This window comes from Scylla paramamosain, chromosome 7 (genome assembly GCF_035594125.1).
Source record: "Scylla paramamosain isolate STU-SP2022 chromosome 7, ASM3559412v1, whole genome shotgun sequence".
Classification (NCBI taxonomy): Eukaryota; Metazoa; Arthropoda; class Malacostraca; order Decapoda; family Portunidae; genus Scylla; species Scylla paramamosain.
Window position 1 is genome coordinate 31,673,280 of NC_087157.1, and position 22,233 is coordinate 31,695,512.

A 22,233-nucleotide genomic window follows, 5' to 3' on the forward strand; every position below is an offset into this window, starting at 1 on the left:
TCAGCCGAGATCCTGTCTCCCTTCATTGTGAAATGCAGGAGAGGCACTGAGGAACACTGAACCTTCCTCTTCCGCTTCTTCCTCCTCCTCATCATCATCATCATCATCATCATCATCATCATCATCATCATAATCATCATCGTCATCAGTATCATCGTCATCATCATCTTCATCCTCATCCTCTTCATAAGTTACAGGGGAAAACTGAATTATTCTCATCTCCTTTGGCGAAGATAAGTTACGGAGAAATACTGCACTGAATCATCATCATCATCATCATCATCATCATCACCACCACCATCACCATCACCATTATCATCATCATCATCACCATCATCATCATCTGGCTGGGCAAGAGTAGTATGGGAGCCAGTCGACTGAGGCTTGGAGGCTCGAGGGCCACCACCAAGCCGGAGCAGCAGCACCAAATTGATGAGTGTGAGGAAAGAAGCACAGACAATACCCTCTGAGTCCTTCAGAAGATCTCAGTATACTAAATAAACGAATTTTGGGGGCAATATACACATCAGAAAATAAGATCAAATTTAGATCGTTTCGCACTGCCTAGTGGTGTCCCTCAAGACAGTCTCTCTATTCACCAGCCATCTCAACATAAGAACATAAGACCATAAAAAAATAAAATAAATAAGATAAAATAATATGCAATAAGCCGCCGGGCGTACATGTGGCAGTTCTTTGTGAAACATACCTGCCTATTTCCACCTGTCGTCCTTATCCATAAATTTGTCATGGCTCGTGTCTCTGTCCTATCCCAAACGGAAGCCCCCCGATCTCAGAGTTGTTAACAGTGACACTTCAGCAGACCTCCCTTCATGGCACTTCAAGCATTATCGTTATTTTGTTCGTGGCTGGGAGATGTACAACACTTCCATGACATGCTACTATCATGCAGTTAGTGGGGATGTAACGAAGAGCTTGCGATGGATGTAATGAACAGTGAAAATACGACCGTACAGTGCGGGAGGAGAGTGATCAACAACAACTGACGGGCATTGTGTGTTCAGGCAGATCTTTCCACCTTATTCCGTCCCTCACTATTGGCATCAGTGTGCTCATCTTTAAACCATGCTTTGGAAAATATGACTAGATTTTTTGTAGCATGGGATATTCCATGAGTGAATACGTAGATGCGCTGAGGTAGAGCGAGCAGAAGAGATTAAAGATGAAGTTCTTAGCGACAGGAACAACTATTATTTTCTTATTTCACTCGGAGAATGTTTCTGTTGACCTCGATCCTTGGCCTTTGCCTGAGACAGATTTCTCGCTACGTACAGTCTGGCCCCACCACGCAAAGAGGCGGCCGAAAATGGTGAAGGGAGGAGGGTGGCAGGGATGCCAGCCTAATGGGAAGTGAGGAAACGTGAGCGACAAAGGGCGGAGTTACGGCTGACTCTCTATAGGAACATGTTAATCAATGCGTTTTCCGCCCTACCTGCTGGCTGCATTGTGTCTGCTTCCGTGTTATGTAAATATTCATTATCCTCCATCCACGCTGCGCCAAACACGACAGTAGAGACACACACAACAGTTGACGCGCTGCACTTTAAGTTAGCGTATGGAGGAGAGCAAACCAGCTGTGACATGAACGGAGAGACATTCTGAAGGCTCGTCATGGGTGATTAAGTTCTCCCCGTAATGGCGTGACCAGTGTCCAGTGTGCAGCAGGAGTGTGTTGTGCGTCCTTTGATTATTTCGCCTGATTAAATTTTCGTTCTCTATGTGCATGTTTCCCTTCCTGTGTCTTTAAATGTTGCCTTAGCAGCGCGTCCTACTCCTTCTTAGAATTGCTAATACTTCCAGGATTTGTGGAGCAGAAGTTGAAATTCCTATCAACAAATGTACAGGTTTGCGGTGGAGGATATGCCGTCTTAAAGCAACATTATTCCTCCTCAGTGTTGACATCAGTATGCTCGTCTTTAAACGGTGCTTTGATGAATATTACTTTATTTATTTATTATTATTATCATTGGCCATAATAATAATAATAATAATAATAATAATAATAATAATAATAATAATAATAATAATAATATTATTATTATTATTATTATTATTATTATTATTATTATTATTATTATTATTATTATTATTATTATTATTATTATTATTATTATTATTATTATTATTATTATTATTATTATTATTATTATTATTATTATTGTTACCATTATTATCCCTGTAAAAGTGGAATCTTCTCTCAGACCTGTGCTGACAACTCCACACTCTCCATCTCTTCGCACATTTTCTGAAGCTTCCCTCCCAGCTCTATTACTGCAGCGAGAGACGGACACTGTTCTTTTAAACCTATTAACAGTAGTGTTTCCACAGGGCTTAATCCTGTCGCCCACTCTTTTATAATCCATTTTTTGCTCTCTACACTCTTGGCCTGGTGACTGCCCTGCCTTTCTTGGCGTCATGTACGGGACATCCAGCCACAAAACTTGTAGCCGGACTTGTGATATTTTTATATTTGTTTTTCCAACATGACAAGGCAAACCTTGTATTGTTCATTAAGTAAAAAAATAATAAAATAGATAAATAAATAAATAAAAACTGCGTGCTTCCCCGTCGCTTTGGTGGCTTCGCTGCGCAAGACTTACTTTCATCCCTATGCTGCTCATCTTTCTAATGGAAGAGTTAATCTGTTCCTCCGCTCATCACTTCCACTGATAAACTCCGAAGCTCTGACTGTTTCTGTTTTTTTTTCCTCTCCCAGTGACGAGGTGTTTCGAGGGAAGACTGTCAAGACGTCTCTAAAACTAAATTGCTTCCTGATTGGAAAATCGTACTTTTGTCTTTTTAGGAAGCGGCAACTCAGCGAGCTTTTTCCTCCAGTTTTTATGTTCTTGGCCGCTCTCCTTCACGCGGATACATTTTTTTCGTAATTTGGGTTTGTATAATTTGACATTCAATAGCAGGCGATAATGTCATGAAATTGCATTAGAAAACGTTAATCTTTGCAAGGCCCTTCACTAAAAAGCTTCAACATGTACAAATGAAAAACGAGACTTTTGCGTGAACACCATAAATCTTGCGAGCGACCTGGTGCAAACTGCGCGTGCCAGCCCCATGCTTCCCCGCCCAGCCCCGTCCCAGCCCCATTAGCTCTTCCATCCATTCCTCGGGCTTTCCATTCCGCCTCTGATTCATCCCTTCCTTGCCCATCTTGCTGTACCCTTCCCTATCCTCCACTTCCCCCCGTGCTACCCATAACGCCCCTTCCTTTCTCCGTCTCTCCTAGCCAATATACATTTTCTTTTCTACTTCATCCTGTCCTAACTTTCCCAATCTCTCCTGTATATTATCACCTATTTGCTCCCATCCTTTCTTCCCGCCATGCCCTGTCCTCTCCCATATTACGCAGCCCAGTCCATGTCCACCTCACGTGACCTTTCGTGCCACCCTGTCCAACCAAGCCTCCTCTCACCTCGCTCACCCCTAACACACTGTCCCCCACCCCTCCCAGGCCGCTCCTAGCACAGATCTGCCCTAACAGCTGCAGCCGTAATTGGTTTTATCAATTTTTCCGATAATGAAAACCAATTTGTGCTCGACCTGCCTAGATTTCGCTGCCCCGCGTCAAATTGGAGGTGCGCCTGCCCTTTTTTTAACATACAGTTTTTCCTCTTCTCTCTTTATTTATTTATTTTTTTTCTCTCTCTCTCTCCGGTGACTTTTATCAATAACAAGTTGGTTGGTGCCTTTATTCTTTCCGGAAGGCAGAGTGGCAGTGGACGATATGTATCTGTGACATTCTCCCCTCTCCTCTCTCCCCTCGTCCTTCCTCCCCATCCTCTCCTCCCCCACTTCTCTTCTGCAGTAGTCTAGCAAGGGGAGAAACGGACGCTCTGGCTGGCCACGGGGAGCTTACAAAGAGCGAAGGCAGAGATTCGAGGGATGATTCGCTGGACGCCAATGTGTCCGGATGAGTCAAATGAGGTGAAGAAAAACACACTTCTGAGGCAGAGCGGGAGAGGAGGAAGAAAATAAATAGATACCAAACGACAGGGAGAGAGAAACCATTAGAAAACAGAGGGAGGGAAGGAGGGGAGAGAGGGAAGAGAGCACAAACTAAATTACGGTTAGAGAAAAAGAGATAAAAGGTCCACGGGAGGGAGAAGATGCAGGGAGGGAGGGAGGGAGAGAGAGAGAGAGGATGGCAGGGAGCGAGGGAGGGAGAGAGGGGAAGGAGAAAGTAAGAGAAGGAAGACTAGGAGGAGAAGAATGAGAAGTCCAAGAAGGAAAAGGAGGAGCGGATGTGGAGGAGGAGTAGAAGGAGGAGGAGGAGGAGGAGGAGGAGGAGGAGGAGGAGGAGGAGGAGGAGAAGTAAAGCAGAGTTTATCCCCGAATACTCCCCACTGCGTTACAAAACTTTCCCATTTGTTTTCCAGCCACAGTAAAGTCTTACAGATGACCATGTCTCCTCCTCCTCCTCCTCCTCCTTCTCCTCCTCGCCTTCTTTCCTTCTTTACTTATTTTGTTGTTTCTTTGCTTCCAGCCTGTGCCGCAGTTATTGTGCCTCTGCTTCTGATACTGTTAGTTCCTGCAGATCCTCCATTTGGCATTATTGTTGTTGTTTTTAGAGGTTATTGCTATTGCTTTTGTTGTTGCACTTCCTCCTCCTCCTCCTCCTCCTCCTCCTCCTCCTCCTCCTCCTCCTCCACCTCCACCACCTCTTCTTCCTCCTTTTCCTCTTCCTCAACTTCTCTTTCTTGTGTTTCTCCTCTCCCTCCGCCTCGTCCTCACCCTCCCCCTCTGATGGCAATAGATAAATCTTATCTCCTGGTGCTGGGCGACCAATCAGCTCTCTTCCTGTCCTCCGGCAAATCCCCGAAACTAATCCTTCTCGTCATCCTTGAGAGAGAGAGAGAGAGAGAGAGAGAGAGAGAGAGAGAGAGAGAGAGAGAGAGAGAGAGAGAGAGAGAGAGAGAAACTTAGTGTTCCTCTTCAAGAAATCTTTCGCTTAGCCTCAAGTCAATCGGATCAGCGTGGGAGATCCGAGCACACACACACACACACACACACACACACACACACACACACACACACACACACACACACACAGTAAGAGACAGACAGACAGACAGACAGACTGAGACGGGCCAGGCAATTGAAGATAGCCAATGAAAATGACACGCAATGAAGAAAGTAAGGAACGGTATTGGCGAGAGAGAGAGAGAGAGAGAGAGAGAGAGAGAGAGAGAGAGAGAGAGAGAGAGAGAGAGAGAGAGAGAGAGAGAGAGAGAGAGAGAGAGAGAGAGAGAGAGAGAGAGAGAGAGAGAGGAAAATCTGGAGGTCAAGAAAGGGTTAAACGTGGAGTTCGGAATTTAGTCCAGGAAAACTACGATGCTTTCTTGTCCATACTTTTTCCCCATTAGAGTTTCCCCTGGCAGTAGTGGGGGGATGGGAGGAGGTAGGAAGGAGGAAGGAAGGAAGGAAGAAGGAGGAAGTAAGAGGAGGAAGGAACGAGTTGAGTGGGAGGAGGGGATGGGCAAGGTAAGAAGAAGCAGGAAGAGGAGGAGGAGGAGAATGCAAGGGACTAAGGAGGTAAAAGAATAGGGAAAATTATGAGGGGAGGAGGAGGAGGAGGAGGAGGAGGAGGAGGGAGAAACAAGGAAAGAAGGGAAGGAAGGGATGGGGAAGGCAATGAGAAGCAGGAGGAAGAGGAAGAGGAGGAGGAGAAACAAGAAAATGAGGGGGTAAGGGGATGACGAATGCAAGAAGGAGGGAAAGGAAGGGAGAGGAAACAGAGAAAAGGAGGAAATAAAGGAAACAGTAAGAGGAAGAGAGTAGAGAAAATAGATGAAAAAAAACGCAAGTACATAGAGGGAGAGGTGAGAATGAGGGAGGTAAGGAGAAAGAGGAGGGGAGGGAAAATACGGAAAAAAAGGAGGAAGGAAGGAAAGTAAACACTCAGAAAGATGAAAACAAGAAAATAGTGGTATAAAAATAAATAAATTGAAGAAAAGAAAAGGAGGAATGGAGGAAAAACAAGTAGGAAAGAAAGAAGTAAAGGAAACGCTCAGTAAAAAGAATAAAGAAGGTGAAAGGAGCTAAAAGTGGGAAGAGAGGAAAAAAATGGAGGAGTAAAAGGGAATAGGAGAGGGGAAAAGAAAAGAAGGGAGCAGAAACAGGAGAAATGGAAAAAAAGAAGGAGGAAAGAAGAAGGAAAAAGAGAAGGAAAGAACGACAAAAAAAAAAAAACAAGATGAATGAAGGAAAAGACGAGACGCTGAGAAGAATTAAGTGAAATATTAAGAATCAAAGAAGGCAAAGAAAATAAGAAAGGAGAAAGAAAATAATTATTAAAGGAGAGCAGAAAAAGGAAGTGGAAAGAAGGAAGAAGCAAGGAGATAAAGAGAAAAAAAAAGAACTGGCGAAAAAGAGAGGAAAAAGAAAATTTATAAGAAGACAGAACACAAGAAGACCGGACGATGAGAAGAGAGAGAGAGAGAGAGAGAGAGAAAGAGAGAGAAAAAAAAGGAGAAAAGGTCCCAGAAATTGAGAGAAAATGAATAAAGTGGAACAAAATAAAGCATGAAAAGGGAAGGAGACAAAGGAATAAGAGGAAGGGAAGACGAGGGAGGACGAGGTGTGTAGTTAATGATGAGGACAGGAGAAGGGACATGAAAGGAATGAATGAAGGAGATGCAGGAAAAAAAAATTAAGATGATGATAAAGAAAAAGGAAGGTATAGCGGAGGGAGGAGGAGGAGGAGGAGGAGGAGGAGGAGGCAGCGGAAAGTAGCGTGTCATTAATTAGTTTTTTACCTCCACCCTTATTTTTCCCTCAGTGGCGGAGGCCCGGTAATGACATCCCCAAGACCCGCCACACCCTTTCCTCACGGCGCACTCACAAGCACCCCCTATGTTACCTGCCACACAACACCCGTAATACAATACCACCGCAACACTACAAGGTGGAATCAAAAGTATTTCGTCTTATCTCCTCTCCTTTTCTTCAGCCTTTCTCTCTTCATCGCAGTGTTACATCTCTTGCTGTCTTCTACCGCTATTTTCACACTAACTGCTCTTCTGATCTTGTTTACTGCGTGCCTTCCATCTTCCCACGGCCTCACTGCACAGGATTTTTTTACCTCCTCTCACCTAAGTTGTGGCCACCTCTCTAATGCAAGAGTTAACCAGTATTTTCAGTCTTTCAACCCTTTCACTGGTAAGCTCTGGAACACCCTGTCTATCTCTACTTCCCTCTTCCTGTGACTTGAATTTTTCTTTCTTTCTTTCTTTCTTTCTTTCTTTCTTTCTTTCTTTCTTTCTTTCTTCTTCTTTTCTTCTTCTTCTTCTTCTTCTTCTTCTTCTTCTTCTTCTTCTGAGAGAGAGAGAGAGAGAGAGAGAGAGAGAGAGAGAGAGAGAGAGAGAGAGAGAGAGAGAGAGAGAGAGAGAGAGAGAGAGAGCAATGTTCCCACAGGTATCTCCCTACTTGTTCTGTGATAAAGTGACTCTTGTGCTTCGGCAGTGTTGACAAGACTCAAGACATGTACCTCGTAAACTCCTTATTGGGACGAGGAGACGAAATAATACAAGCCAGGCAGCCGCAGTGAAGCAGTGAGTGCTGAGGCAAGCAGGAAGCCCCGCCAGCTAGCGATATATAAGCGCCCCTCCCTCCCTCCTTTCCTCCTCCTCGCCTCCTTCGTGTCGAGGAAGACTGGCTGGCAAATCCGGGGAAGAAATGTGTGAGGTTTTGAGTGTTTTGGTGTCCATACAAGAAGGATTTGATGAGTTATCGTTGGAAAAAAGTGAAAAATGCAAGAGAGAACTCCTGAGCTTAGCAAAAGTGTGGTGACTAAAGAGGACAGGAGGCAATTTACAGCATGACCTGCAGAGGGTAAAGGTGAGAGTTAGAACATTAAAGTGAGGCTGGAGTAGCTCTACTTTTCCGTTAGTTTTGGAATAAAATATTATCCGAATTCATTTCATATCCTTCATGGTAAAAGAGGAAGCTCTAACACTCCTCAGGGAAACGTTATAGCGTCCTACTCTCCCCTGAAGAACTCATAAGAAACTAGTCCGGAAATCAAACCATTTAACCCTTTCTTGCGCTAATTTTCCTTTCCTGTTCATCTCCGAGTCATTTAGAATTCCGGTGAATGTTGATAGAATTCCGGTGAATGTGAATCCCCTCGCCTACACACGGTCGCTCTGTGCTGCTCTTCCTATCACTGCGTGTATCGCCAAAGTATCCACACTGGCGAGTTATTTCATCAGAAAAAAAAAAAAAAGATTTAAAATTTTATTACTGAAATTCCTGTTCGTATTTTGTTTTATCTGTTAACCTTTAAGTTAAGCCTTGACATTTCTTGTTAGAGTATGGCAGCACGTCCTACATTCTGCATTGTATCAGTGGCGGCGCTTGCATGCTGGCCCTGCATACACCGGACACCATCTTGTATCTCTGTCAACATTACTTTAAAATAATAGTTTCATTTTCCACACTGATGACGATGATGAAACTGGGAGGTTGATAGGAAAGCCACTTCCATTAGAATATTCACTAACATAGAATCTTTGTGCATATCCACGTGCCATGAATTGATCCGTGAAATGTACACATCCTACTTTTGTGAATTCCCCATGACGTGCTGCAGCTCTGGTCCATCACAGACTGGCGTGGTTTCCGAGAATATACGATATTCTGGTAACAATGCGTTGTATTTTTCCCCACTCATGAAGAACACAAATTATTGATACTGTTCAGCTTATCCAGGGACGCTAAAAAAGCCGGCCAGCGACAACGATAAAATGAAACTGGAAAAGAAAATTGAAAACTGTGTAAAAGAAAAAAAAAGAAAAGAGCATCATTTTGTATATGTGATGCAAAAAAAATATAAATAAATAAAATAAAAATAAATAAATAAAATAAAATAGAATAAAAACGCTTCAAAAAATGTTGGAAATATTATTCGGACAAAAATTTCATGGCAAATTTCTTTTCAGATTATAAAAGAAGTAAAATATCACACAAATCGCAACTTTAAAAGCCTACTAAATTAATAAGTTGTAAATAATAAAATAATAATGATAATAATAATAATAATAATAATGATAATAAAAGAAAATTATAGTGAATCAGATTCCTCCGTTGTGAACCTGAGCTCTACATCGCCTTCTTCATCCCTTTCTCTTCCTTCCTTTCCCTCTATCATCTCTTCTTTTCATGTTACTGACAACCTGTCCATACACCACAAGGAGGGCGTGAGTGGAGCAGGAAGAGGAGAAAAAGGACAGAAAAAAAAAAAAATAGGATCTGGAAAGTGGAAAATAAGAAACGTTGAACAGAGAGAGAGAGAGAGAGAGAGAGAGAGAGAGAGAGAGAGAGAGAGAGAATAGCGCATTAAGTTGATGAAAAATCAGTTGAGTATTTGGAGAGCTTCAGACAAAGAATTTCGGGAAGTTCCGCCAACTTGTACCTCCTCCTTAACCTTTCCTCCTCCTCCTCCTCCTTCTCCTTCTTCTCTTTCTCTCTCTTCAGCTCTTCTTCTTCCTCTTCTTCTTCTTCTTTTCTTCTTCCTCTTCATCTCTCTCTCTCTCTCTCTCTCTCTCTCTCTCTCTCTCTCTCTCTCTCTCTCTCTCTCTCTCTCTCTCTCTCTCTCTCTCTTTCTGGCTCGCTCACTCGTTCCTCTAAATTATTCTGCCCATGTCCTCGGGAACTTTTATTAATTTTGAAATCAACTTTATCAAACTGTCTTATCGTGCTCATATATCACACAAACAGCTTCATGACGACCCATCCGACCCTGCCAGACACCTTCCTCTACTGCCAGCCATCCCTTGACATTCCTTGCCAGTCTCTCACCCCCTTTACCAGACCATACCAGACCAAAGCAGATCATCATCTTCCTTACCTGACTCCATCTTGTCCTTGTGTCTCTGTACACAACCAAGGTCTCTTGCCGCGGCGTTCCATGGTCTAATTTGTTTTTATTATTGGTTCTTTCAGCTCTGTACCATTGCCAGATCATCTATTTTCTTGGCAACTACTGTATGTTCCTTTCTGAAGTTCATTTGTTCCTCTGATAAGTTCTCTTCATCCTTATCTCTTCTTTCTTAGTTCCCTTAACCCTTTCACTGAGGTATGCGAGCTCTAAAATACAATGTGGGAAATTTTTATAAATATCGATAAGAGAGAAGGGGATTTAAAACTAGATATTATGATTCCCAGCGAGTTTGGTGTTTGGAAGTGGCTGTAGGACACGAAAGGAGGTCTCAGAGTGGCTAGTAATTCAGGAAAGATGTGCCAGATAACTTTGAGAGGCTTAATTTTGAGAAGTCTGAGGTTCACGTGTTCATCTGATAACTCCTCTTCATTCTTCTCTCTTCTGCATTAGTTCAGTTAAGAGGTTGGCTTTTTGTTGCTAAGTCCTTGCATTCCAGTTCTTCTCGCCCTGTCAAATTTTTTTTTTTTTTTCTTCTCTATTCTTTTCTCTCTGACTTCAGTACCAGCAATTTCCCGCCACGTCCCCCTGCCACTCCCTTATCGTCCCTGCCAATAACAGCCTTCATTCCGTAATTTTTCTGTCGTGTCTCCCTCTCCCTCGTACGGTTCTCTCTCTCTCTCTCTCTCTCTCTCTCTCTCTCTCTCTCTCTCTCTCTCTCTCTCTCTCTCTCTCTCATCCTGTTGTCCAAATTTCAGCCCCATCCCAGCTATTTTCCCTCATATTCCCTCCCTTTCCCATCACCTTCCCTTCATCTCCTCGTTACCAGTTCCTCTCTAACCTTCCTAACCCAACTCGCCCCTTACCTTGACCTCCTCCCTCCTCCCCCTCCCTCCCTCAATCCCTCCCTCCGTTCCTTCCTTCCTTCCTCGCCCAAAATTTCTGCCCAACTTTTCCCTTCCTTTCTTCCTTCCTCCATCATCATCTTATCAAACACACCCCATCTACCTCTTGCCGCCTCCACCACCACCACCACCACCACCACCACCACCACCACCACCACCACCACTTCTACAACTACTACTACATCTTTCTCCTCTTCTTCCTCCTCCTTGTCCTCCTTTTACTCCTCCTCCTCTTGTTCTTCTTTCTCCTCCTCATCGTTTTTCTTCCTTCTTCTTGTTCTTGTTCTTTTCTTCTTCTTCTTCTTCTTATCTTCTTCTTCTTCTTATCTTCTTCTTCTTCTCCTTCTTCTTCTTCTTCTTCTTCTTCTTCTTCTTCTTCTTCTTCTTCTTCTTCTTCTTCTTCTTCTTCTTATTATTATTATTATTATTATTATCGTCGTCTTCGTTCTCTCTCTCTCTCTCTCTCTCTCTCTCTCTCTCTGTCTTCCTCCAATTCCTCTCCCCACTCCCCCTCTTCCCCACATCCTCTAAATCTGCCTCCCCGGTCTCTCATTGCTTCCCCTGAGACGGCCTCGCGCACCCCCAAAAGCGGCCTGGCCAAAGTTATAATTTGAGCCATTTAGATGAAAATTGTCGTGTTGGGTGACCCGGGCCTGTTAGCCACTTAGGAGCGGCTCGAGAGAGTCTTCTTTGCCTCCCGGAGATGACTTCCTGCAGTCTCTTCTATATGCAGTGATTGGAAAAATTTATGAGTCTTATCTCAGCTTCTTCCTCTTCCATGATCGAGGGTTTTTTCTTTTTTTTTTTTCTCGTCCTAGTTTAGCATAAGTTGCCGTATTGAATTTGCTTCCGTGTGTGTGTGTGTGTGTGTGTGTGTGTGGGAGGGAGAGAGAGATTGAGAGATTGAGAGTAATTGATTGCAGTATTCTTCGTTTTTTTTATCTCTTTTTTTTATTTTCATCTTTGGTGTTTTCTTTCCTCACTAATTTTATTTCAGCGTTTTTCTCTTCATATTTTCTCTAGTTATCGTATTGAATTTATTCTTTTGCGCGTGCAGTGTAATCGATTTAACTTTTTTTTTTTCCCCTAGTTTGGATTTTTCCGTGTCAGTTTTTCTTCATTCTTTCGTATTCCTTTACTTCTCTCGCGGATTTTCTTTCCTGTTTTCTTTATTAATATTTACTTTGCTTCAGTTCTCCCTTTTACCTTGGTTTTCTTTGCTTTACGAATGACGTATGTACACAGGCAGCGGCTAGGCGCACTCGGGAAGCAGGAAGCTGATGATGCTGGCTGCTGCTGGAGTCCTCGTGCATCCCATTGGTTGTGTATTAGGGCACCCTGCTCTCCCAACAGGGCTGTCTTTCAAGGCCACAGCGATGATCGGTCAGATTCTCCTGGATGTTTTCCCCATTACTGATATAGAATTCTTGTTATACCACACGAATCATTAAGTTAAACACACTTAAACATACACACACAGACACACACACACACCGAGGCATTTCAGTGAGAGAGAGAGAGAGAGAGGAGAGAGAGAGAGAGAGAGAGAGAGAGAGAGAGAGAGAGAGAGAGAGAGAGAGAGAGAGAGAGAGAGAGAGGAAAAATTACCATCTGAAATCGAGAAAAAACAGGAAGCTTGTTTTTGAGTTAGGCACGAGTAGGCATCTATGGTACTGTAAACGGCAAATTGTACGAGAACAGACAAAACAACCAGCAAGTTTACTCATGCGTCATTATAATAGAGTGGCCGTCGCCGGTGAGGAAAGGAAAAGAGCAGCCACGTGGACAGTTATCAGGAGCATCAACTATAAAAACCTACTTGAGAAAATAACAAGAGAGGATATTACTGTGGAGTCTCCGGTAGTGAAGATTATTAGAAGGGTGACGGTCGAGGAGAGTAACAGTCCTTGTCTTACACTGATTAAATGTGAGATTGAGAAGAGAGCGAGGCCTTGGGAGTGTGTGTCTGCAGGAAAAAAGAGCAAAGTGACTGTGGTAAACACTTGAATCAGCTTATGTGGGGAAGATAGTACTTGTATTACCAGAACAAGAGTATACGAGTCTCAAAAAGGTGGAGAGGCTTGAGCAGGGTATGCGGAGGAATACATTTATGGTTTCCAGACGTCACCAGTGCGCAGTCTATATAATATTCTTGCCTTTTTGAAAATGAAAAATGAAAGAGAAAATGGAAAGTGAGTAAGAACGTTCTAACATTTTTATTTGGTTCTAACAGGCGCAGAAAACATAGCTACAAGATAATGAGTAGAATAGTTCAGTTTTGCTTCGAATTCTGTGGCTGTTTCAAATATTATGCGTGGCAAATTATGCGGGGAAAAAAATTATGACTTCTCTAAATAGAACAGTTTCCTTTAAAGTCATTCTTATGTAACTGAGAGAATTTAATGTCCCTTTCTTCACTCCTGCAGTAAGTCCGTGTATCGTAGGTCACTGTATCTGTAAAGCTGCCGCAAAGGAATGAATAACCACGCGGGCAGTTGTGAAAAATCGGCCATAAAAATAATGAATAATAAATAATAAAAAGAATAATGAATAATAAAATAAATAAAAAATAATAAAAAATAATAAATAATAAAAATAATGATGCAAGATAAGAACATATATTACAACTACTACCATACTTCTATTTCTTCCTCCATTACCGCCACCATCACCACCAATGTCACCGCCACCATCACCACTATTACCACTACTGCCATCATCATTACCAAGACTATCACCACCATTATTATCATCACCTTTACCACTGTCTCTGCCTTTATCACCATCAGTACCACTTCCATCACCATCGTTACCATCGTTACCATTACCGCAATCACCACCACCACTGCCATGATCACCGTTACCACTGTTATTACCATCATTAACTCTACCAGCACCATTACAACTACCACCACCATCATTACAATTAATACCACTTCAACCATCACCACCGTTATCGCCACCACTATCAGCATTACCATCATTACCACCACCATCACCACCATCACCACCACTACTGCCACTCTGAACTCCACGCATTTCAGTTTATCTTAAGCCTTTTCTGTTGCTGCAAATTTACGGTCCAAGGCGTCCTGTTGATTTATTCTGTTTTTTGTTTCCCTTTAATTACCCTTTTGATCACGTGTTTCGCTTGGTGATGGTCTTTATTCCGTCTTACTTGTAATGCACGGCTTCGTTTCCCTTCCTTTGAACTATTAGTAGTCGTAAGTGTCGTCGTTGTTGTTGTTGTTGTTGTTGTTGTTGTTGTTGTTGTTGTTGTTGTTGTCAGTCGATGGGGTACGAAAATCGATCTGTGTTAGTCAAGCCATTCCATACGTAGTAGTAGTAGTAGTAGTAGTAGTAGTAGTAGCAGAGTAGTAGTAGTAGTAGTAGTAGTAGTAGTAGGCAATTTTGTTTCTGCTACTGCTGCTGCTTCCTACTGCTATTTATCAGCAAGTCTATTTTTAGGACGCATTATTATTTTCAAGTTGTGAAAATTCCAGCTTACCTGCCGCGAAACAGCCTTCCTCCCTCACGCCGCTCTCTTCATAATACATATTTTTATGAATATCAGGTTACTCTAATTAGGAGCACTTTGGAACTAGCGCTCTTGGAAATTTGTGATTTTTTTAAGAGAGCAGTATTGTGCTGCAGCTGAGGTGAAATTGGAATATGTCTATTGGAAAACGAAACATTTTGTGACGGTTGACAGTGGGCGTAATGGTGAAGTCAGCGGAATTGTGCAGCTTTCACAAATTCTGGCCGATATTTTTTGTGAAAATTTTATCATTTAAACTTATGGCCTCGAAAAAGGTCCCACGTGAGCTCAATATATGGAGAGAGTTTTATATGTGAACGTTTATGCTGCAGCTGCACTGTTGCACATCCCATTACCGCTGCTGCTACTGTGTGGCTGTGCACTGCCTGAAATCAAGCTTATATTATATAGAGCCATACTGGTTGTGTTATAGGGTGTGTGTGTGTGTGTGTGTGTGTGTGTGTGTGTGTGCGGAGCTTGTGTCCTCTGGGTGTTTGTGATGGACTTCAGGCAAACATTGGTCCCTCCCACAAGGCGGCGAGGGGACAGCGTGCCCGTCTTTTAGGGGATGCGTACCAGTCGGCGGCTTGTGAAGACGTAATGATATAATATATATTTTTTCAACCTGTATTTTCTTGCAGAACCTGCTTCCTTTGATATTGTTATGTATGGCCGCCTCACTGACAAAGATAATCGTTGTAGTTTCATGTGGTGTAGCCAATTTTAAGACATCTTTAAAATTTTGTTTACTAAATTTGGTCTAATAGATAATCGTAATAGTCGTCAAAGCTTCAGTGATCAAGCAAAGCCAGGATCTCATCCGTGAAAATTTGATGATTCGTTAAGGACGTGGGATCATTCGCTTCACCAAATATTTGTGTTTCCGGTTATAAATACATATTGTTTACTATAATTCCACTCGTTATGAGTGTCTTTTTTTTTTTATAAGGAGGAGAGTAGTCCACTATGCTGCAGACTTGTGTCAAGGAGGATCATTAAAAAAAAAAAAAAAATGAGTTAGGCAACGAAGATCATGTAACTGCTAGAGTCACAGGAGAGCCTCCGCCAAGGTGACGCCTTGGTGTGGGTGAGTGAGGAAGCATCAAGAGCTCAGCAAGGTTTGTTGTGACTGCAAACTATACAAGATTCTTACTCGAACTAATTTAGCAGCATCATTGTTCTCTCCGTACCAAAGGAAGGTTTCACGGCGCTGGCTACGAGCTCCTATTACGTCTTCAGCAGGTCCTTTGTGCCACGCTCCTATTCAGTGAGCGTCAATGTATGTTGATATTTTCAGCATAGCGGCTCAGCTACTAAACATGATTATTTTCTTTTCTGTGGTTTCATTTACTAATAGCGTAAAGTAAGGTGTGGCAACAGCCTGGGTGGAAAAGTGGCAGTTATCCAACAGCAGGACAGTAACTTCCAGCCATTATAAGTTTTAAACTAACTCATCACTCCAGCACCATTCACCAGGAGCCGCCATCTTGTGGAGCGCTTTGCATGAAGAAATAACGCTTCTAATGAAGTCAGTCGCTGATGTCAACAACTAGCGAGCAGCACCTGAGCTCACCGCCACGTGTCGCTGCCTTCCTGCCTGACCTCCCAGGATAAAAAATGTTTTTTTCTCTGGCTATTTACTGTATTTTGCTTCATTCGTGGCTTCATTTCGTTCCAGTTGACAGTGGATGGGAATCTGTCTGAGTGCTGGCTTATTAAGAAGTGCGGCACTGTTTTTCCTGTGCTTCTCCACTGAGTGTGACTTCCTCCAGCGCGCCAGCTGCCGTGGCACACTCTTGTTATTGTGCGTAGCCTACCACGCACTAGTTTCCCTTTCAGTGCTGTGAAGGACACTCACAGCACTGCCCTCACCTGGTCTCACCTCCCCCTAGCTCACGTCACACAGTGTGCTGCCGTGACGCCTGCCTCAGTGAAGCTTCAGACGTGATATTTGTCAAGAAGTAATAAAATCAACAGCAGCGGCAATAGTAGGAACTGAGATAATCAATGTTTTAAATGGTAGTAAGGAAAATAATGGGAATTATTGATGTTGAAAATTGTTAAATGAATAGAAAAACAAAATCAACAACAACAGCAACAATAATAAAAGTTTTGATAGTAATAACAATAATGTTGGTACTGTTGTTGATGTTGTTGTTGTTGTTGTTGTTATAGTTGTTGTTGTTGCTCTTGTTGTTGTTGCTATTGTGCTGCTCTTGTTCTTTTGTTCTTTTTATTGTTGCTCTTGTTCTTATTGTTCTTGTTCTTCTTTCTCCTTGTTTTTGTTCTTGTTCTTTCTTCTTATTATTACCTATTATTATTATTATTATTATTATTATTATTATTATTATTATTATTATTATTATTGTTATTTTTATTATTATTATTATTATTATTATTATTATTATTATTATTATCATTTTCATTATCATCATCATCATCATCATCATCATCATCATCATTGCTGCTGTTATCATCATTATCATCATCATCACTATCATCATTATCATCATCACCATTATCATTTCATATCATTGGTATTACGATAACACTCGTATTAGTAGTATTACTGTTACTACTCTCATTATTAAAGAAAGGCATTGTCAGTAATAATTATACTCTTCCATTGCTACTAATTACAGCAGCATATTTTCCATGCACCGCCTCATTACCAAATAAAAAAAAAATATATATAAATAAATAAAGCAAGACTAGAAATATATATTTTTCCCTTCTATGCCTCTTCTTTTCATCAGTCTCGTCTAATTACTTTTTTCATTATTTCACTGCATCGCATATTAATTTCCCTGCCGTGCACACCTCCGCCATACTCACCTGTAATTACACTTTTAATGCTCCACAATCGCATGCAAGGTGTGACCTGTCTCATTTAATTAGATCTTTTATTTACCTCTTTTTTTCCTTTTTTAACCTTTTGTGCCGAGCCGAGAGAAGGAGAAAGGGACGGAATGAGGGGGATGTCTGGTGGAGAGAGAGAGAGAGAGAGAGAGAGAGAGAGAGAGAGAGAGAGAGAGAGAGAGAGAGAGAGAGAGAGAGAGAGAGAGAGAGAGAGAGAGAGAGAGAGAGAGAGATAGAGGGGGGGAAGGAAGGAGGGAGAGTTTGCGAAATGAAAGACGAAAAAAGAAATAAGTAAATGTATCTATTATTCAAGAGGTGAAAAAAGAAAAAGGGGGGCAGGAGAAAAAAGAATAATGGCGATTATCAAAAGAAGTAAAAATCTTCAGGAAATATAAGATGTGTGTAAAACTGTAACTATGAAGAGACCAAAGCCAGAGTCGTTATGAGGTAACGATGAGGAGGAAGAGAAATAGGAAGAACACATACAAAACATTGATTGATCGGTATGTTGCAAGGATAGACGTACTCAGAACAATAACGACACTACTACTACTACTACTACTACTACTATTACTAGTATTACTACTAGTACTAGTATCACAACAACTATATTCGTAGACAGTCGTGCGGACAGGTAATGGCGTGAAGGAAACCTGTGTCTCTACGTAGCAGCATTACGAGACTATTCAAATTCATATTTACTTCTCTTCATCACGATGCCTCGCTCTTGCGCCCCTTGACCGGCCCGCGTGGTGGTGGCTGCAGCTGTGACCGCGACCTTGTGGACGCTAACGTAGTACTTGTTGCTCTCACAATGTCAACATTATAGAATGCAAACTTGCACAAGCTTAAAAAGTTTACCATTGTTTATTGTCTTCATTTTATACAAAGCATGAATATATGTACGCTTACTATTTGTGCATGGTACGCAAGATTTAAAGCAAGGTCTGCCCATTCCAGTCACTCTCGTCCCCAAGGGGTGTACATAGGTAGTAGTTCGTAATCTCATTACATCTATAGTTGACATATTTCTGTGAGCAATGATCATTTCCTTCAGCAAGCAATCCTTTAACAAGTCTTGGTTGAAGGAACACGCAATGGCGGAAGCGTGGTTTGTCCAAGGAGACGTCCCCTGTGTAATACCTGTTCCAACCAGCAGCGTACTTCACCATTTAATAACAACGCGCCGTTGACGCTCTGAGGGCCTTTGTCGCATCAAAACACCTATTGACGGGTCTCCTGTACAGGTAATTGCAGTTTCGCTATCAGCCTGTTATGGGGCTCTTGTATGAATTGAAGGAACGATTTTATTATTATTATTTTTAAGGATAAATCACTTCTTCCTGTGAGTGCCGGTACACCAACCATGAAGCTTTCAAACATAAATTTTATAAAGCAATAGTTAAATTTTTTCCCAGTTAATTTTTCAGCCTTTGAGTCCACTCGTTGTGTAAAAAGGCTAACTAGTATCAAGAAGGAAGTAAAAATTTGCTTTCTTTAGAATACAAGGCTGCATTGTTTCCTGGTTTAATTTGGATATTCAACTTAATTCTTAACAAAAATAAACATTGATGTTTTCTAGAGATTCATTCGTTAAGCAAATGTGAGCGGGGTCACTGCCGTTCATAAATAGTAAATCTGAAATACTACAGGTTCAAGCTCGTGCAGTAATTGGAAAAGAAACAATTCCATCACAAACTTAATTAATTTCCATCCTTCACCATCGCGGCAGAGCTGACTGCGTCACCTTCGGCTTATTGAAGGCCACGCACGTCATTGCGTTTTTGTTCCGTAATGTTGTTGTATGTAATATTCTTCCCTTTGTTCGTTTGTTCGGGAGAAGTGAGCGTCACCCAGAGGAAGCAGGGAAGCATGATGTACAAAGAGAGAGAGATAGAGAGAGGGGCTCTTCCAGGCAGCAAGGGCGTAACATAGGCAGTGGAAGGGGCATGATAGACTTCCCTTCTGATGGAAAGCGAAAAGTTAATACTGATTATGGTCAATAATAAGATAAAGGAGGAGGAGCAGCAGCAACAGGAGGAGGAGAAGGTGGAGGAGGAGATAGGAGAGGAGGAGATGGAGGAGGGGGAGGAGGAGGAGGAGGAAATGCCACGTGTGTGTGTGTGTGTGTGTGTGTGTGTGTGTGTGTGTGTGTGTGTGTGTGAGTGAACATTTCAAGAAAATTTCCTCTCCTTCCTCATTTATTTATTTATTTATTTATTTATTTTTCTCTCTCTCTCTCTCTCTCTCTCTCTCTCTCTCTCTCTCTCTCTCTCTCTCTCTCTCTCTCTCTCTCTCTCTCTCTCACAACCCACACACACATTTTTTCCTTCACTTCGACCTCACCGCCATCCGCTTAGTTTCCTTTCTCGATCTCTCTTTCCCTTTCCTTTCCCATATTGCCTCACCCTCTTTTCACTTTCCCTCTTTTTTTTCGTAATTCTGTTCCTCCTACCTTTCCTCCCTTTTATTTTCACCCTCCCTCCCTCCCTCCCTCCCTCCCTCCCTCCCTCCCTCCCTCCCTCCCTCTCCCTCCCTCGTCGCTGCGCCATTTATTTCCATTTCTCGTCTCTCTCATAATGTTGCCTCCAGTTTTCCTTTCACTCCCCACCTTTCCCTATTTTCTCCTTCGTCCGCTTTCTCGTCTTATTTGTCATTGTCATCATCGTCGTCGTCATCTTTGTCTTCGTGTTGTTTTTGTTATTGTTGTTGTTGTTATTGGTATTGTTTTATCATCCATGTTCCTTCACCCCTCCTTCCCTTCCTTCCCTGCCTTCCGTGCCTTCCTTCCTCTCTCCATCACTCTAATATTCTCCCTGCCTCCTCTCCTTCCACACCATTCCTTTCAATATACTCCCGTCAGGTTCTCGGCGCCTTATCATACAACGCCAGTATTTCTGAGTTAAGTGGAGCGTACACAAGTTTCCCGACAGCTACGTTTCTAGAGCGTGTAATATTTCCATGCATAGCGGCTATTTTTACGTCGGAGGAAATAAAATTGATTCTTGTTTTTCCATGGAGAGGAGCCATTGTCATCTCTCTGATTTAAAATTACGATCTGTGTTCAAAAATCATTTAGTTGTATACGAAGAACGTGCAGTTTTCTGATTTTATTTAGTTATTTGTCTTTTTATTTATTCGTTTACCTTACTTTTTTTTTTCCAATGCTGAAATGTCTCGGTGACCGGAGATCCGCGAGCGATATTACTGACGTCCTTCCTGTGTATTATTCTGTGAAAGGGCAGGAAAAAACTCGTATGATCTTTTCTTGATTAAATGCGTTGCTATGAAATAAGTCTGTACTGTCTTGTGGAACAGTGACGTCCTTTCAAACAGCCTCCCACTGCCTCTCACTGCCCCAAACTGCTTCTTACTGCCTCAGACTGCCTCTCACTGCCCTTCACTGCCTCCCACTGCCTCTTACTGGCTATCTCTCACTGCCTCAAACTGCTTCTTATTGCCTCAGACTGGCCCTTACTGCCTCACACTGCTCCTTACTGCCTTTCGCTGCCTCCCACTGCCTCACACTGCTTCTTAATGCCTTACAATGCCTCTCACTGCCTCTCACTACCTCAGACTGCCGTTCACTGCCTTACACTGCCTTACACTACCTCTTACTGCTTTACACTGTCTCACTGTCTCTTACTGCCTGCCTCACACTGCCTCACTGCCACCCGCGCCTGTTTCGTTGCTTCCCTTACACTGCCTCACACTGGCGTACTCTGCCTCACTACTACCCGCACCTGCATGCCTTACACTGCCTCATACCGCCTCACACCTTCGCCCGCCTCATGCCATCTCTGCCCCCTGGTGGCCTCGGAGTCCCGGAGAGCAGACGAAATGCGACACTCACAGGATACATCTCCGTGTTCTTTTCCCCTATTCGTAAAGTAAGGATGTAATTCAGTATGTAAGCAGCTGTTGACAAGAGATTCAACATGTGCAGGAGTGTTATTCGTAAAGTGAAGCGTGTATGCGTAGTCATGAAGTATTGTAGCGGGTTTAACACACACACACACACACACACACACACACACACACTATGAGAAGGCTACAAATACAAGATAAATGTATATCCCTGAACGATATATATATATATATATATATATATATATATATATATATATATATATATAATATATATATATATATATATATATATATATATATATATATATATATATATATATATATATATATATATATATATATACCACAGATTCTCAGGCCAGAAGAAAACAATTAATGTGCTTTTTCCTTGATTCTCTTCTTTTTCCTCACTTGCTCTTTTTCTTTACTTTCTTTTTTTTCTTTTTCTTTTCTTTTTCTTCTTCTTTCTCCTCCTCTCACCGGGTGGAAATGAACTTTATCTAGCGAAGCAATAGAAGCTTCGAGGCTCGCGTCTCACGGATCCGGTTTAAGCTCTCCATTACACTTTTTCTTCCTCCTCCTCCCCTTATTTCTCCTCTTCATCCTCCTCTTTCTTCTTTGTCCTCTCTCTCTCTCTCTCTCTCTCTCTCTCTCTCTCTCTCTCTCTCTCTCTCTCTCTCTCTCTCTCTCTCTCTCGTTTGTGCCCTTTTAATAGTTTTCTGTCTTTCTTTTTCTCTATCTCTTTTTCTCCTTGATTTAAATTAGCTTTCTTCATATATTCGTAAAAATGCCAGCAACAAATACTCGGGTAACTCTCTCTCTCTCTCTCTCTCTCTCTCTCTCTCTCTCTCTCTCTCTCTCTCTCTCTCTCTCTCTCTCTCTCTCTCTCTCTCTCTCTCTCTCGTCGTAATCTATTTTACAATGGTTTAAAATTTCCCTTGTAATGCTCTTTCTCATCTCATTCTCTCTCTCTCTCGCTCTCTCTCTCTCTCTCTCTCTCTCTCCTCTCTCTCTCTCTCTCTGTCTCATTTTTTCAGTCATCATCGTTCTCTCATCTCTGCCTTGTGCTCACGCATTTATTCATTATCTCCTTTATTTTTCTTCTTATTTCTTCTCCTCTTATTTCTTTTTCGTGTTCCTCCTCCCTT

The 22,233-nt window shown here is 42.2% G+C and overlaps 1 protein-coding gene across 1 annotated transcript; it reads right to left on the reverse strand.

Moving 5' to 3' along the window:
- On the reverse strand, positions 1 to 9,945 carry LOC135101805 (trigger factor-like). The gene is made up of 4 exons (XM_064006098.1): positions 9,884 to 9,945; positions 7,850 to 7,857; positions 2,225 to 2,292; positions 1 to 222 (listed from the first exon to the last, which is right to left on the reverse strand). Exons 1-4 carry the CDS (start codon positions 9,943 to 9,945, stop codon positions 1 to 3), a joined length of 360 nt encoding a protein of 119 aa, XP_063862168.1.
- Positions 9,946 to 22,233: the final 12,288 nt, after the last annotated feature.

Excerpts from the sequence above, each read along its gene's own strand:
- LOC135101805 (XM_064006098.1), bottom strand. The coding sequence starts at position 9,945 with ATGGAACGCCGCGGCAAGAGACCTTGGTTGTGTACAGAGACACAAGGA. Across the intron at positions 223-2,224 it reads GTGTGGAGTTGTCAGCACAG|GAGATGAGAATAATTCAGTT; the intron begins GTCTGAGAGAAG and ends TCTTCGCCAAAG.